Source organism: Micromys minutus (assembly GCF_963924665.1).
Source record: "Micromys minutus genome assembly, chromosome: 17".
Classification (NCBI taxonomy): domain Eukaryota; kingdom Metazoa; phylum Chordata; class Mammalia; order Rodentia; family Muridae; genus Micromys; species Micromys minutus.
Window position 1 is genome coordinate 34,847,149 of NC_137952.1, and position 16,977 is coordinate 34,864,125.

Here is a 16,977-nt window from a genome sequence, read left to right on the forward strand (position 1 = left end):
AGCTATGAAATTTTATGAGGTCCCATTTGTTGATTCTTGATCTTAGAGTATTAGCTATTAGTGTTCTGTTCAGAAAAATTTCCCCTGTGCCCACATGTTTGAGGCTCTTCCCCACTTTCTCTTCTATTAGTTCCAGTGTATCTGATTTTATGTGGAGGCCTTTTCTCCTCTTGGATTTGAGCTTTGTACAAGGTGATACGAATGTATCAATTTGTATTCATCTACATGTAGACCTCCAGTTGAACTTTGCCACTGGATCATTTTAGCTCCTTTGTCAAAGATGAAGTGACCATAGGTGTATGGGTTCATTTCTGGGTCTTCAACTCAGTCAAAATGGCTAAGATCAAAAACTCAGGTGACAGCAGATGTTGGTGAGGATGTGGAGAAAGAGGAACACTCCTTTATTGTTGGTGGGATTGCAAGCTAGTACAACCACTCTGGAAATCAGTCTGGCGCTTCTACAGAAAACTGGACATAGTACTACCTGAGGACCCAGCTATACCACTCCTAGTCATATACCTAAAAGATACTCCAACATATATAAGAACACATGCTCCACTATATTTAGAGCAGGCTTATTTATAATAGCCAGAAGCTAGAAGGAACCCAGATATCCTTTAATGGAGGAATAAATACAGAAAATATGGTACTTTACACAATGAAGTACTACTCAGCTATTAAAAACAATGACTTCATGAAATTCTTAGACAAATGAATGGAACTAGAAACTATCATTCTGAGGGAGGTAACCCAATCACAAAAGAACACACAAGGTATGCACTCACTGATAAGTGGCTATTAGCCCCAAAGCTTGAAATACTGAAAAAATAATTCACAGACCACATGAAGAAGGAAGACCAAAGTGTGGATGCTTCAGTCCATCTTAGAAGGAGGAACAAAATACTCCAGGGAGGAAATATGGAGACAAAGTGTGGAGCAGAGACTGAAGGAAAGGCCATGCAGAGACTGCCACACCTGGGAATCCATCCCATATACAGTCACCAAACCCAGACAATATTGCAGATGCCAAGAAGTGCATGCTGACAGGAACCTGATATAGCGACTCCTACGAGGCTCTGCCAGAGCCTGACAAATACAGAGGCAGATGCTCACAGCCAACCATTGGACTGAGCATAGGGACCCCAAAAAGGAGTTAGAGAAGGAACTGAAGGAGCTGAAAGAGTTTGCAACCCCATAGGAAGAACAACACTACCAACCAGCAGACTCCCCCAGAGCTCCTAAAGACCAAACCACCAGCCAAAATGTACACATGAAGGGACCCATGGCTCCAGCCACTTATGTAGCAAAGAATGACCTTGTTGGGCATCGGTGAAAGGAGAGGCCTTTGGTTCTGTCAAGGCTCATTTCACCAGTGTAGGGGAATTCCATGGCAGGGAGGCAGGAGGGAGTGGGTGAGTGGGGGAGCACCCTTATAGAGGCAGGGAGGAGGGGACAAAGATTTCTGGAAGGGAAACCTGGAAAGGAGATAACATTTGAAATGTAAATAAAAAATATTTCCAATAAAAGAAACTAAAAGAAACACACACACACATATGATAATATGTGTGTGTGTGTGTGTGTGTGTGTGTGTGTGTGTGTGTGTGTGTGTGCCTCTCCCCACTGAGCCATCTTGGTGGCCCTAAAGTCAGTTTATGATAAGTAAAATAAAAATCTCAGTAAGACACAGTAATGGTTTCTTCTCCACATGGAATCTCTATGGCAGCTTCAAATGCAGACTACAGCTCAGGTTTAAGCACCAGTTACAGATGGAAACATCGCAGAGTGTCCTCACTTAGGAATGGAGACAATGGCTGACCCAAAGCACCTCTGCCTTTAGTCCTTCAACAGGCAGCCTGACCTTTCCAGGGTTTGGTACCAGAGAACCCAACAGTTTTGGTGCTAATGAGTCAGATTCTGGATTCTTAACAACCTACCAACCAGTGTGTGAACATGGCCTTTGGTAGAATGTTACAGATTCGTCCTCTGGTGGCTGAGGTTGTCCTCTGCCCCTCACATCTGGTGTCATACATGCCAGTGCTAACAAAGTTATCTCAGACCCCACCCCACCCAGTCCTCTAAGGTCTTTCAGCATCAACTCCCAGGAGCAGTATGGTTTTACCTAAGAACCTTTGTGTTCATTTGCATGAGGATTTCGTCTTTATGACCCAAACTGGAAAATGTTCTGTCTGAATAGGATGTTCTGGAGATTAAGGGCAGAAAGACAGTTAAATGTGCAAAACGCCTGCTAGGTAAGCATGAAGGACCTGTATTCATATCCCCAGCGCCCATGTAAGAGCCAGATGTGACTGTGTGCATCTTTAACACCAGCGGTGGGGGAGTGGAGACAGTCAGATCCCAGCAGCTCACTGGCCACCCAGCCTAGCTAAAATGGCAGACTCCTGGTTCAATGAGGAACCCATCTCAGAAAAAGAAAGTAGAGAGAGAATTGACTTCTGGTCTCCACACTCCTATACATGAGTGAGTGTACTTATACAATATGTGCACACACACACACAGACACACACACACACTCCACTGAACTACATTAAACTTATTATAACAGTATGCAATTGTAAGCAACCTAACTATTCTGCTGAGCAGAAATGCTTAATTGGTTATGACTTGTCAAAACAATATTATATATACATTAAGCAGATAGATTTATGCGTCCCAATGAAAACCAAAGTATCACTCATGATACTGTTGTGAATGACGGCATATATCACATGCATACATTCCACGTGAAGGTATTTCAGAAATGCAGAGCCTGGAGAACAGTCTTAGAAAACAAGGTACTCAGCAGGCAGAGGCCAGAGGATTGTGGGTCTGAGACCAGCCTGAGAAACTTAATAAGATTTTTCTTTAAATAAAGTAAAAAAAGAAAAAAAAAAACTTCAAATACTGGGTTTAGGACTGGAGAGATGGCTCACAGGGTAAAATGCTTGTCATAAAAACAAAAAGAACTAAAATTTGATCCCTAGACTAATGAAAAAGAAGCAAAGCTGTACACACACACACACACACACACACACACACACACACACACACAGGAAGAAGACAGAGAGAGGGTGAGAGAGGGGGGGCATGTATGCTATTGTGAAATAATGAAGAAAATGTTCTAAAACTAATGGCTGAAAAAAGATGAATCAGCCCATTGGGACAGCGCCCTGATTAGCATTTGTTACTCTGCAACTCTGTCATCAGGGCAGCCTGAGCTTAGGCAACATGGCTCACGGTTCAGCTGGCTTCCTTGTGCCCCTCTTGCTACAAGGGCGTGGTCAGTGGCTGGTTGGGCTGAGTTAACATCACTCATGCATCTGGTGCTGGCTCTGTACTGTTGGCTCAACCTCTTTTGTGGTGATCTGCAGATAATTTTTGAGCAGATCCGCAACAGTCTTCAGTGTTTTCGAAACAAAATTATAATTTTAAATTTATGGGAGGGGTGGATATTGATAGATTGCTTCGTTTAAATATTTTAATAGTATTCCCTAAAGGCTTAAACTATGGTCCCATGTTCAGCCTCTTAAGTGATCGTGAACCGAGGCCAGCAATCCACCAACTCAGGGGGTGCTGGGCAATGTTCAGGACAGGGAACCTTGGAGGCATCAGAGCACCGCTGTGCACCAAGCTGGAAGGGAAAACCTGCATCTGGGACTAGCAGCATTCGGATCCTGTTGGGAACGAGTGCCAAATACTGGAGGGGCAGAAGAGAGAAGGCCTTCCTCAGAAGTCTCAGTGTTGTCTCTCTCTCTCTCTTTTTAAAAAATTGGACATTCTCAGTATTTACATTTCAAATGTTCTCCCCCCTCCCCTTCCCTCCCCTCCACTTGTTTCCATGAAGGTGCACTCTCTCCCAATCACCCTCTCCACCTAAGCACTTTGGCGTTCCCCTAGACTGGGAAAACACATTTTCACTGGACCAAAGGCCTCTTCTCCCATTGATGCCAGAGAATGCTGTTCTCTCCTACATATGCACCTGGGGCTATGGGTCTCTCCATGTGTGCTCAGTGGTCGGTGTTTTAGTCCATTGGAGTTGTGGAGGATTTAGGTGATTGATAATGTTTTTCTTTCCATGAGGTTGCAAATTTTCAGCTCCTTCAGTCCTTTCTCTAGCTCCTTCATTGGGGTCCCCGTGTTCATTCCGATGGTTAGCTACAAGAATCCTCAACTGTGTCAGTATGGCTCTGGCAGAACCTCTGAGGAGGCATCCATATCTGCTTCCTGCCAGTAATGCACTTCTTAGCATCAACAATAGTGCTTGGCTTTGGTGACTGCATATGGGATGGATCCCCAGGTGAGGCAGTCTCTGATTGATCTTTTCTTCAATCCTTGCTCCTCTATTTGACCTTGTATTTCATCCCATGAGTGTTTTGTTCTCCCTTCTAAGGACTGAGGCATCCACATTCTGGGCTTCCTTCTCTTTGAGATGTATATGGTCTGTGAATTGTTTCTTGGGTATTCAGAGATTTGAGGTACTAGTTTCTACTTATCAATGAGTACATACCATGTGTGTTCTTTTGTGACTAGGTTACCCCATTCAGGATGATAGTTTCTAGTTCCATCCATTTGTCTAGGAATACCATAAAGTCATTGTTTTTAATAGCTGAGTGTATTATTTCTGTATTTTCTGTATTCATTCCTCCATTGAAGGACATCTGGGTTCTTTCCAGCCTCTGACTATTATAAATAAGGCTGCTATGAACATAGTGGAGCATGTGTTCTTGTTATATGTTAGAGTATCTTTTGGGTACATGCCCAGGAGTGAAATAGCTGGGTCTTCAGGTAGTATTATATCCAATTATCTGAGGAACCACCAGACTGATTTTCAGAGTAGTTGTACCAGCTTGAAATCCCACCAACAATGGAGGAGTGGTCCTCTTTCTCCACATCCTCACCAGCATCTGCTGTCACCTGAGTTTTTGATCTTAGCTATTCTGACTGGTTTGAGGTGGAATCTCAAGGTTGTTTTGATTTGTATTTCCCTGATGACTAAAGATGAGCATTTCTTTAGGTGTTTCTGGGTTATTAGGTATTCCTCAGCTGAGAATTCTTTGTTTAGCTCTGTACCCCATTTTTAATAGGGTTATTTGATACTCTGTAGTCTGCCTTCTTGAGTTCTTTGTGTTTATTGGATATTAGTCCTCTATCAGATGTAGGATTGGTAAAGATCCTTTTCCAGTCTGTTTTCTGCCATTTTATCTTCTTGACAGTGTCCTTAGCCTTACAGAAACTTTGCAATTTCATGAGGTTCCATTTGTTAATTTTTGATATTAGAGCATAAGCCATTGGTGTTCTGTTCAGGAAATTTTTCCCTGTGCCTATGTGTTCTAATATCTTCCCCACTTTCTCTTCTAATAGCTTCAGTTTATCTGGTTTTATGTGGAGGTCTTTTATCCACTTGCACTTGAACTTTATACAAGAAGATAAGAATGGATCAATTTTCATTCTTCTGCATGCTGTGTGCCAGTTGAACCAACACCATTTGTTGAAGAGGCTGTCCTTTTTCCATTGAATGTTTTTAGCTCCTTTCTCAAAGATCAAGTGACCATAGGTCTGTGGTCTTTTCTAAGTCTTCAATTCTGTTCTGTTTATCTACCTGCCTATCTCTGTATCAATACCATTCAGTTTTTATCACGATTGATCTGTATTATAGTTTGAAGTCAGGGATGGTGATCCCCCCCCCCCAAAGTTCTTTTATTGTTGAGGATAGTTTTCACTATCCTAGGTTTTTGTTATTCCAAATGAATTTGCAAATTGCTCTTTCTAACTCTATGAAGAATTGAATTGGAATTTTGATGGGGATTGCACTGAATCTGTCGATTGCTTTTGGCAAGATGACTATTTTTACAATGTTGACCCTTTCAATCCAATCTGTTGACGCCTGTTTTGTGACTGACTATATAGTCAATTTTGGAGAAGGTACCGTAAGGTTCCGAGAAGAAGATATATTCTTTTGCTTTAGCATTAAATATAGATGCCTGTTAAATCAAATTGGTTCATAAACTCTGTTAGTTTCACTGTGCCGCTATTCATATTCTGCTTCCATGATCTCTCCATTGATGAAAGTGGGGTGTTGAAGTCTCCTACTATTATTGTGTGTAGTACAATATATGCTTTGAGCTTTAGTAAGGTTTCTTTTATAAATGTGGTCTTGTATTTGGAGCATAGATGTTCAGGATTGAGAGTTTGTCTTGATAGATTTTTTTTCTATGATGAATAAAAGTGTCCTTCCTTATGCTTTTTGATAATTTTTGGTTAAAAAACTATTTTATTTGATATTAGAATGGCTACTCCAGCTTGTTTCTTGGGGCCATTTGCTTGAAAGGATTTTTTCCCCAGCCTTTTAATCTAAGGAAGTGTCTGTCTTTGTCTCTGAGATGAGTTTCCTGTATGCAGCAAAACACTGGATTCTGTTTACATATCCAGTCTGATAGTCTATGTGTCTTTATTGGGTAATTCAGTCCATTTATGTTAACAGATATTAAGGAATAGTGATTGTTGTTTCCTGTTATTTTTGTTGTTAGAGGTATAATTATGTTTGTGTGTTATTTCTTCTTTTGGTTTTGTTGCAAGAAGATAATTTTCTAGCTTTTTCTTGTGTGTAGTTTCTCTCTTTATGTTAGAGGTTTTTTTTTTTATCTATTATCCTTTATAGGGTTGGGTTTGTAGACAAATACTTTGTAAATTTGGTTTTGTCCTGGATTACCTTGGTTTCTCCATCTATGGTAATTGAGAGTTTTGTTGGACATAGTAACCTGGTCTGGCATTTGTGTTCTCTTAGGCTCTTTATGACGTCTGTCCAGGTTCTTCTAGCTTTCATAGTCTCTGTTGAGATGCCTGGTATAATTCTGATCAGTCTGCCTTTATAGGTTACTTGTCATCATGTTCTTAAGGTTAGGGAAGTTTTCTTCTATGATTTTGTTGAATATATTTACTGGGTCTTTTAATTGGGAGTCTTCGCTCACTTCACCTATTATCCTTAGGTTTGGTCTTTTCAATGTGTCCTGGATTACAGTAGGAGCTTTTTGATTTTTGCATTTTCTCTGATTGTTGTGTCAATGTTTTCTATGTTATCTTCTGCCCCTGAGATCCTCTCTTCCATCTCTTGTAGTCTGTTGGTGATGCTTACATCTTTGACTCCTGATTTCTTTACTAGGTTTTCTATCTCCAGGGTTGTCTCCTTTTGTGATTGCTTTATTATTTCTATTTCCATTTTCAATTCCTTCACCTGTTTGGTTGTGTTTTCCTGTAGCTCTTTTAGTGATTTTTGTGTTTCCTCTTTAAGGCCTTCTACTTGTATACATGTGTTCTCCTGGTTCTCCTGTTATTCATGTGTTTCTTGAGGACCTCCATCATTGTCATGAAGTATGATTTTAAGTCCATATCTTGTTTTTTTTTTTTTCTTTTGGTGTATTGGGAAATCTACTACTTGCTGTGGTGGGAGAACTGGGTTTTGATGTTGCCAGGATGTCTTGGTTTCCATTGCTTAGGTTTTTGTGCTTACCTCTTGCCATCTTGCTATCTGTGATGTTAGGTGATCTTGTCTCTGACTAGAGCTTGTCTCTCCTCTGGGTCTGAGGGCCCATGGGCTCAGGAGGGAGATTGCTCCTGGGTGTTTGGCTCTTTGCAGGCAGGCAGTGAGTTCTGATGGTGGTGACCCAGCTCGCTCTCTCTCTCTCTCTCTCTCTCTCTCTCTCTCTCTCTCTCTCTCCCCTCTCTCTGTCTGTCTGTCTGTCTGTCTCTGTCTGTCTGTCTGTCTCTGTCTCTCTCTCATGTTATGTCTCTTTTAGGAAAAGACCTTCCCTGTGGAAATCTGTAATGAAGCAGTCTGATATAATCTTAACTTGTTCATATTTCTTTTTGGGGGGTGGATGTGCATGTATATGCTTTATTAGGGTGAGCCAGGGATTATATAATTTTGGAGGTATAAGAATATCCAGGAAGGGAAGGTCATTGGCTGAAGGTTAAAGCTATTGAAATGCTTCATTAGCATGAAGAGGCGTTCCAGGTGCCATGGTATGTGACTGCTCATGGTCACTTTAGTTGAGCGTCGTGGTCACATGCTCCGAAGCAGACACAGAGGCAGGGAGGAAGCAGCTCCATGCCTGCCATCTCAGATCTCTGAGATTCCCGGGGTTTGAGCACAGTCTACCTTGGAAGTTCTTAAGCACATCTTGTGAAAGGCAGAAAGGGAAAAGAGATGTCTGGGCCATGGAAGCAAACCGACTTCATGTGGTGCATGTAACTCAAAGCTGACGTGAGAGCTTGACAGAAGCCAGGGAAGAAAGACATTTTTAGAGTTGGGATTCAGCTATGGGAAGGGATTAAAGTGGCCTGGTCAATGTCACATATCTACCACAGGATGTGGAGGCCTCGAGAAGGATGGGGTCTTAGATTTCTTTCTTCCCACAGCGTTTGTTAACGGCCAGCGAGCTTAATCTGACTGTGGTGCTTGAGGACACTGGCAGGTCCGGCACTTGTGAGATGTGGCTAATGGATGGTAAACTCTGTGCAGGTTGTGGCCCGGGAACTGCTGGTCCAGTACAGCAAGCAGCATAAGAAAAACTCGCTCTTGGGTACGATCCAGAGCTGGACTGCAGCTGCGGGGGACAAGCTGAGAACCAGGTACATCCTCCCTCCGTAAGGGCTTTTCTCTGAGCCTGATTCTAGAGCCCTGACATGGGTCAACTTCTGCTTGTTTAACAAACTTAGTATCTGATGTAAACAGAAGCAGTAGGGACTATGCGAACCTCGTGCTGTCTGCCTACCACCTAACTTAAGACCTAACGTATTTCTGACCCTACTTTTTCAAGTTTCTTCGTTATTATTTACTCTGTGAGTTTAAATCTTAAAACTTTATGAAATAGGTTCTTTTGTATTTCCATTTTACAGGTAGAGAAACTGAGGAACATGAATTCAGTATTTTTCTCAAAGTTACCTTTTGTATGAGTGGCCAGGATGAGATTTGACCCCAGCCTGTCCAGTTTGTGGAATCGATGCCTGGAATTTTTTAAAAATTATTTTTAGTATATTGTCTTTAACCTCTATTGAAAAAACTCAGTATCTGATGTATTATGTTATTTTTTTGTTTTCACCTAAGATTTATTTTTAACTTTGGTTTACCTAAGTTTGATAAGTAGACAGGAAGCTTCATGGCATGTGCAAATGCCACAATTTCACTGTATTATTCAAATCACCAGCTTTGACCGATATTTGAGTGTGTTCAATATTTTGATATTTTGTGTAAATAGGTCATTATTGACTTTTAATCTGTTGTTTGAAAAACACTCCCCTAGGGCTTGTTACATAGGTGTGCAATTGCTCTTCCATGGAGTGCCAATGTTAACTTCAGTAGATGTCTCCAGAGAGTTTTCATGCTACAGTTGCTATTGGTAGCATGCAGATTTTGGCTTCTTTGGACAAAATTGTCATCTAGAATGTTCACACTTGAAAACCATGTGGTCAAGTTTAAAAATTTATTCTCAAAACCAAAACCAAAAGGACCCCTCCCTCAAAATGAAAACACCTTACTATGTTTTAAGTAAGTTGTGATTTTATATCAGGCTCACAAACACTTTAACTCTATCTTAGGAGAATCTGACACCTGTTTATGGCCTCCAGGGACCCTGCACACACATATGCACATAATTAAAAATAACAGTAAATCTTTAAAAATATTATTAATAATAGAGTGTACTGAAGAACACTATGTATAAAGTAGTAAACACAGCAAATATTTAGAGAACAAGTTGTTTTCACACCTCCAATTCACACAGACACACATACACACACACACACACACTTGTATACACATGTGCAGCATGAGCACATACACACACATACACTTACAGACACACACATATATGCATATGTGTGCACACACATGCATACACAAATATGCACACATGGACAGGCACACACAGACTCACACACATGCACACATCTGTACAACACAGACATAGACACATATACACATACACACAAATAAGTATAGTAAAATTTAAGAAAAAAAAGATTTTTCTGAAAGACACAATTTTCTAAAAGATCTCAATTTATTATTTTAGTGCACATTTGTTATTGCTACATTATAAATTTTATCAAATGAATTTCTTGATTCTCTTAATTTTATATGCCTTTGTAAAATTTCTTACATTTATTTTGTATGTGTGGTGGGTGTGTGGTGTGAGTATGTGTGTGGTGTGAGTGAGTGTGTGTGTGTGTGTGTGTGTGTGTGTGCACGTGTACATGTGTGCCACAGCACGTGTATAGAGGTCAGAGGAAAACTTGTAGGAGTTGAGTCCTGACTTCTGTCCTGTGAGTTCTGGGCTAGACCCTGGACCATCAGTTTTACCCACTGAACCATCTGGATTGCTGTCCTTCCTTCCACTCTTCTCTGCTTTAGACTTACATCATAGTTCTATTGCTGGACTGTTTAGGGAAAACTTATTTGGTGGAAGAAGCCAATGATTTGAAAATGAGCTGAGCTTGGGAGAATGTTTAAAACTTTGATTTAACCCGATGCCTTTGACAAAGCACTTTACGCATGAGTCTCTGGTAAGTTCCACCGTTAGCTACATCCTCTCTGTCCTGTTCTTGTCACTTGTGGCGTCCCTTTGCTTTATTGATGTGGTTGTCTCCCATGAGCTTAATCTGAGCTAGTGTTTTTTCAGACAACCACTGTTCCCCCTGCTGCTCCTCAGATGTACCTTGCTGTGCTGGTGAGTTTTCTTTGTCAACTTGACACAATAGAGAATCACCTCAGAAAGAGTCTCAACCACGAATTGTTCAGATTGGGTACACCGAGGCCATGCCTGTGAGAGACTGTCTTATTGGGTTGATAAAAGTGAAAAGATCTACCCCAAATGTGGGCAGCACCATTTCACGGTCTCGACAGGCTGAGTACTGGTCAATTGCATCAAGTCACTGCCCTTGTGGTTAGCTGCACATGTCATGTAACTAATGTCCTGACACTAATGCCCAATGCCTTGACTTTCCGGAAGTGATAGACTATAACCTGGGGTTGTAAACCAGATAAACCTTACTCCTTTAAGATGCTTTTGTCCAGGTGTTTTATGACAGTACAAGGATATGAAATTAAGACACCTCTTTTCTCTCTTATCATTTTATTTTTTAAATTCTACTTTGAAAGAACTCATCGTATTTTTAAAATAATTACTTTTACTTAGAAACTGGGTATTGCTCTCTGTAACCTAAATATATTAAATTAATTTACCAATCTATTAGAAAATGCAATATTATAATCTTGACTATAAACATGGAGGAGCAGACTGGAGAAATGGTTCAGGGGCTTAAGAGTATTTGCTTCTTTTGCAGAGGACCTAGACTCAATTCCCAGCACCCACATGGTGGATGTTACCCATCTGTAACTCCAGATTTTTTTATTTATTAGTTATTTGTTATTTACCTATGTAATAATATAATTCATTATTTATCATTTATTTGTTTATTATTATGTACAGTGTTCTTTTCTGGCTACTGAGGGTACCAGTAACACACATGGTGCACATACATACTTGTAGGCAAAACATCATACATAAAAAATAAATAAATCTAATGCCACAGAGAAAATACAATAAATAATGTATTACACTTCTCATAGCCACTGGGATAAAGAAAATGCGCAGACCTGTCTCCTGTCTCTTCTCATCCTTGCTCCATAACTTCTTGTTTATTCAAACTGTGCTTTATTTTAAAGCTTGAGTTGCTTTACTGATGTCTCTCTTACTTCTTATGTCTCCCTTTGTCCTCACACACATTAGAAAACCAGCCACAACTTTCTTTTAGCATTCGAACACCCACTTACTGCTGGGATTTGAAAAAGCTCCAGCTGACTGACTGTTTTTCTAACAGAGCTGAGAAGAGAGCGCAGTCCCAGCAGCATTGGTTTTATCCTCAGCCTTATCCACAGCCTGGTGCAAATCATCCACTCTTTGTTTCCTTCCCAAAGAGCAGAGCTAGTACTGTTTTTGTCACTGGAACATGGCATATGCATGTTCTCAACATATGCAAATTGATATGCCCCTGCTAATTTTCCAGGATAGATTTAAGATGTACTGAGGCAATATTCCAATTGTAAATATTTAGAAAGAGCTAGCCCACTTATTGTCTCAATTATTCACCTCTTTGGTGGTTTGAATTAGAATGACCCCGTAGGTTTATTTGTGTGAGTGCACAGTTAGTGGAACTGTTTGGGAAGGATTCGGAGGTGTGGCTTTGTTGGAGTAAGTGTCACTGGGGATGGGCTTTAGGCTTTCAAAAGCCCATGCCATTCATAATTAGCTTTCTATGCCTGGTAGCTATGTCTCAAGATGTAAGCGTTCAGCTACTGCTCCAGCACCATGCCTGCTTACTTCCTGCTATGCTCCCCACCATGATGGTCCTGGGACTCTAACCTCCTCAAACTGTAAACTTGAAATAAACTCTCTCTCCCATAAATTGTCTTGGTCATAATGTCTCTCCACAGAAGTAGAAAACAAACTGAAACAATCTCTAGGACTGTTCCCCCACTCTCTCACATAGCCAGGATTTAGTTATTCCGTATGTTGGTACCTAGTCACTTAAATCTCACATTTTGGTTTTTGTAGAGCTGTTGCCACTAATGCATTTCCAGTACTACCTATGTGCCAGACACAGCTTTGTACATCAGTAGGACGACACAGCTGTAGGTGGGCTTTGTTCCTATGGGACTCACACTCTAGTTGAACAGGATGAATGACAAGCCTTAATGACAACGTCCAAGATAAGTACCCAGGAGTATAGGGGGAGAGCACACAGAAAAAAGGGCTGAAAACTCCCCTAATTCTCAGAAGGTTCTCCAAGCAGGCAGCCATTATGAGGTCACCTAAGGCTATTGTTCAATTGGACCAGAGAGAAACCAGGCCTGGTTCAGAAAGACTTCATGAGACTGGGCTGGGAGATCCAGCTGTGGTTTGGCAGGGAGGAAGGCAGACCCACTGGGTGAGCAGAGGTTGTGCCTGGACTGTCCCAGGAAGCTCTGCTTCTCACCATCCCGGCGTGAGCCTGCCACCACTGCCTTACATTCATATCGGTCTAGAGACATCACAGTGGCATCTGGATACTGGAAAGAGTCAAGATTCTGCCTCACAGTGTGATATTATCCATATCCAACTGTGACAAATGTTCAGATAATCAACCAAATTTGAGGGTAACCATTCATGTATTCACCCCCATGGAAAATCTACCGTGAACATGCTACTTACTGTTCACGCTAAAACTCTCTATCATAGGTACAGAGTCAGGTGTCACTTGACAACGGGGACAAATTCTGAGAAGCAAGTCCCCAGGCTGTTTTTCAGTGGGAACATCATGGAGTATATGTCATAAAACTAGATGATCTAGGTCAGTGTTCAGCTTGGACTCTTAGTGAAATCACGAAACATGCATGGTGCCACCATGGGTTTACGTGGCCATCGCCGTTGGAACATGGCACATTGTTTAACAGTAAATATTCTAACAACTATTTATTATATGCTAAAATAATGATACATTGTAGCCTCGTAAATGCATAAAGGTATAAATGGCTGTTTATTATCATTACATAGCATTGAAATGTATACCTGTTTCCTTACGTTGCACTTTTATATGACTGGCAGGCAGGCAGCACAGCAGACTGTTCACAGCAGCATCTGCACAAACACACAAGTCCATCCGGAAACCCACACTGCAGCCCACACTAGCCTTAAACTGAGAGATCCTCCTTCCTCTCACTTTAATCCCTCCAAGTGCTGGGAGTAAAGTTGTGCATGACCACACCCCACTCTTGTGTTGTGGAATCTTATAATGGCCATGGCACCAATAGGCAATGCTAAGTTTTCAGCTCCATTGTGAACTTATGCGATTGTTCTATAGTGCAGGCCTCACTAACTGGAATCTGCTGGTGATGTCACGTAGCATCAGCTCATCTTCTTGCGCATATTAAAGCACACCGCCGATGTTAGCGCACTCTGAAATAGCATTGTTTACTCAAGTTCAACCTGTGGGGACCATTCCTTTTCCTCTTACGTAGAATTTTCTTATGATATCCTGCACAAAACTTAAATGTACACTTGTTGAGTTTTGGCAAGTACATACATGTTCTTCTCATATTTTTCCACCAAAGCCTAGACTTTCTCATTCTAGGGTTTCATGTAAATGGAACATACTGTCTATACTCTTTTGTAGCTGCCTCAGTAATTCAATATAATGCTTTTTGAGATTTATTCGTGGTGTCATATGTATTGCTTTCCCCCTTTTTATTACTGAGTGGTATTTTATGGATATTCTGTGATTTGTTCTCCATTCTCTCATAATGGACAGACACCTGGGATGTTTCTAGTTTTTCACTCTGATGAGTAGGACAGCTATGACTAGTCTAATATAAGCTTTTTTATGAACGTTGCTCTTGATTTCTCTTGGGTATATAGGAGACACGGAGTTGCTAGTCATAACGTATGTGCTTGTTTTATGAGAGACTGTGGGAGTGGTGGAGCCGGTTTGACTGTTTGACACTTTGCTGGGTCGATGTGAGCCTTCTGGCTTCTCTGCCACGTCCTTGGCAGTGTTTGGCACAGGAGATTTAATTTTGGACAGACTGCTGTGTGTGATATGCTGTTTCACTCTGATTTTCACTTGTCAGTGTTTCTCTGATTTCCAGTGACCCTCATTTGCCTTTAATCTACGTTTACTTCTTCAGCCACTGTGGGTTACTTTTAAAAACGGGCATTATTCAAGGTCCCTCTTGACAGTGGTTCAAGTTGCAAGACTTTCTACTTTTGGGTGACGTCCTTGAACTTACAGGGAGCATAGAAGTGTAGGTGAGGTCCTGCACACACAGTGCACAGCCTAAAAATAATGTGCACTAACTATGCTAAACATCCCAAGATAGAATGGTAGTCTCCAACACAAACATTCATAGCTCCAGACTTCATAGACTAGCCACTGGATGACTAAGTCATATACAAAAATAAACCATGCAAGTTTATCCCTTTTATGAATTAGACTGAGTCAGTATCTTACTCAGGGTTTCTATTCCTACACAAACATCCTGACAAAGAAGAAAGTTGGGGAGGAAAGGGTTTATTCAGCTTACACTTCTATACTGCTGTTCATCACCAGAAGAAGTCAGGACTGTAACTCAAGCAGGAGCTGATACAGAGGCCATTGAGGGATGTTACTTACTGGATTGCTCCCCCTGGCTTGCTCAGCCTGCTTTCTTATAGAACCTAGGTCTACTAGCCCAGGGATGGCACCACCCACAATGGGCTGGGCCCTTTCCCCTTGATCACTAGTTGAAAATGCCTTACAGCTGGATCTCATGGAGGCATTTCCCCAACTGAGGCTCCTTTCTCTGATAACTCCAGCTTGTGTCACGTTGACAAAAAACCAGCCAGTAAATCTTCTTTCTCTGCACAATTGCCCCTTCTTTCTTTTTCTCTCCCTCTTCTATTCACGCCCACCCCCTTGGGGCCAGTGAACTCACCAACCTGAGAACAGCTTCCCAATAAACCTGCTTTTAATATAATCTAAAAAAGAAGCTACATAGAAAATATTGACTCTTAAGATGCCACGGTAGAAAAAGCGGTGAGCCCCATTCCTTCTAAAACAGAAGGGCAAATATGTGGAATAAGTGAGAGCCAAGCAGTCACTAGGAAGTGATGAAGCACTTGCAAAAATGCCAGTGAGAGCTGGGATGGGGGCATGCCCGGGATGCCTTCCTATAGGAACACAGTGCTTTGGGATTTTCGGTTTAGCAATAGTAATCTATTGTTGCTTATCATCACCACTACTACCACCATCATGATCAATACTGTGTGTGTGCACATATGTGTGTACATTCATGTGAGTGTGTGTGTCCATATGAGTGTGTGTGGTGTGTGTATGTATGTTTGTGTGTGCCTGTGTGTGAAAATATGTGTATTTATGTTCATGTGAGTGTGTGTGTCCATGTGAGTGTGAGCCATCGTGCCTTTATGGAGGTCCAAGGATAACTTCTGGGGATTGGTTTTCCCCCATGACAGGATAAAAGGATCTGTGTCAAGTGCTTTTATGCATTGTGGCATGCATCTGGCTTTTATTTTCTGAAATATTTTTAAATTACATGTATCCGCATGTGCATAAGTGTGTCTGTGTGTTTGTGCAAGGGCCTACAGAGGCCAGAGGTGTTATTGGCTCACTTCAAGCTAGAGTTACAGGTGGTGTTGGCTACCTAATGTGAGTTCTGGGGACTGAACGCATGCTCTAACAGTAGTGTGTGCTCTTAACCACTGCTGGGCCACATCTCCAGCAGCCATTGACCAGGCTGGCTTTGAACTCACAAAGATCTGCCTGCCTCTGCCTCTGATTAAAGGCATGGGCCACCCCTCCACTCTTCCAACCGAGCTGTGGAATTTTTTTAAGACACACTAATAACAATGGTCACTGTGTTTTCTTCCTCCAGTTTCCTGATGTTTAACACTGATGAAGTAGGAAATCTTGCCTTTCTGCTGAAAGCAGTGAATTTTCGAGAAAGGGTTCTTCAGCGGAGTTTGGTGTCCAGAATTTACTATAAGGTAATGATGTCTCCCCCTTTTGATGAATGTGTAAGGCATAACTGAACTGTGTACCAAATTTAGTAGGGAATGAATCTGCTTAGTCAGAAGTTTGGGGAAGTACTCAGAGCGCTTCAGGCATCTTTTTTTTTAAATGTCAAACTGCTTTATTACATCTTAAATAACAGTACAGTTTAATATAGTATCTATCTTGCATTCAGCCTCCTTGCAGTACTGACTTTAAAATTAAATACAAAAGGTGAAAAGGGTACTGGGTGCAGAGAGCTCCACAGTGTCGTTTGGTAGGAAGAGAAGGGACATCGCTGTATTTTCTTTGCCATGTCCAGGTCTACCGAACAGTCACAGAACAGTTTTGTACAGGACACCGCGGAAAACAGAATGGCGAAGCCACTCCTGCTACGAGGGGTGC

General features: G+C 41.4%; 1 protein-coding gene across 1 annotated transcript in view; it reads left to right on the forward strand.

The window, feature by feature from the left end:
* ACOXL (acyl-CoA oxidase like) overlaps positions 1-16,977 on the forward strand; it is a gene marked incomplete at both ends in the record, with an annotated part of 267,586 nt that overhangs the window by 174,083 nt on the left and 76,526 nt on the right. The window contains 2 exons of the mRNA XM_080931609.1: positions 8,516-8,625; positions 16,457-16,568. Coding sequence (XP_080787735.1) covers positions 8,516-8,625; positions 16,457-16,568 — 222 coding nt within the window. The remainder of the gene's footprint in view (positions 1-8,515; positions 8,626-16,456; positions 16,569-16,977) is intronic.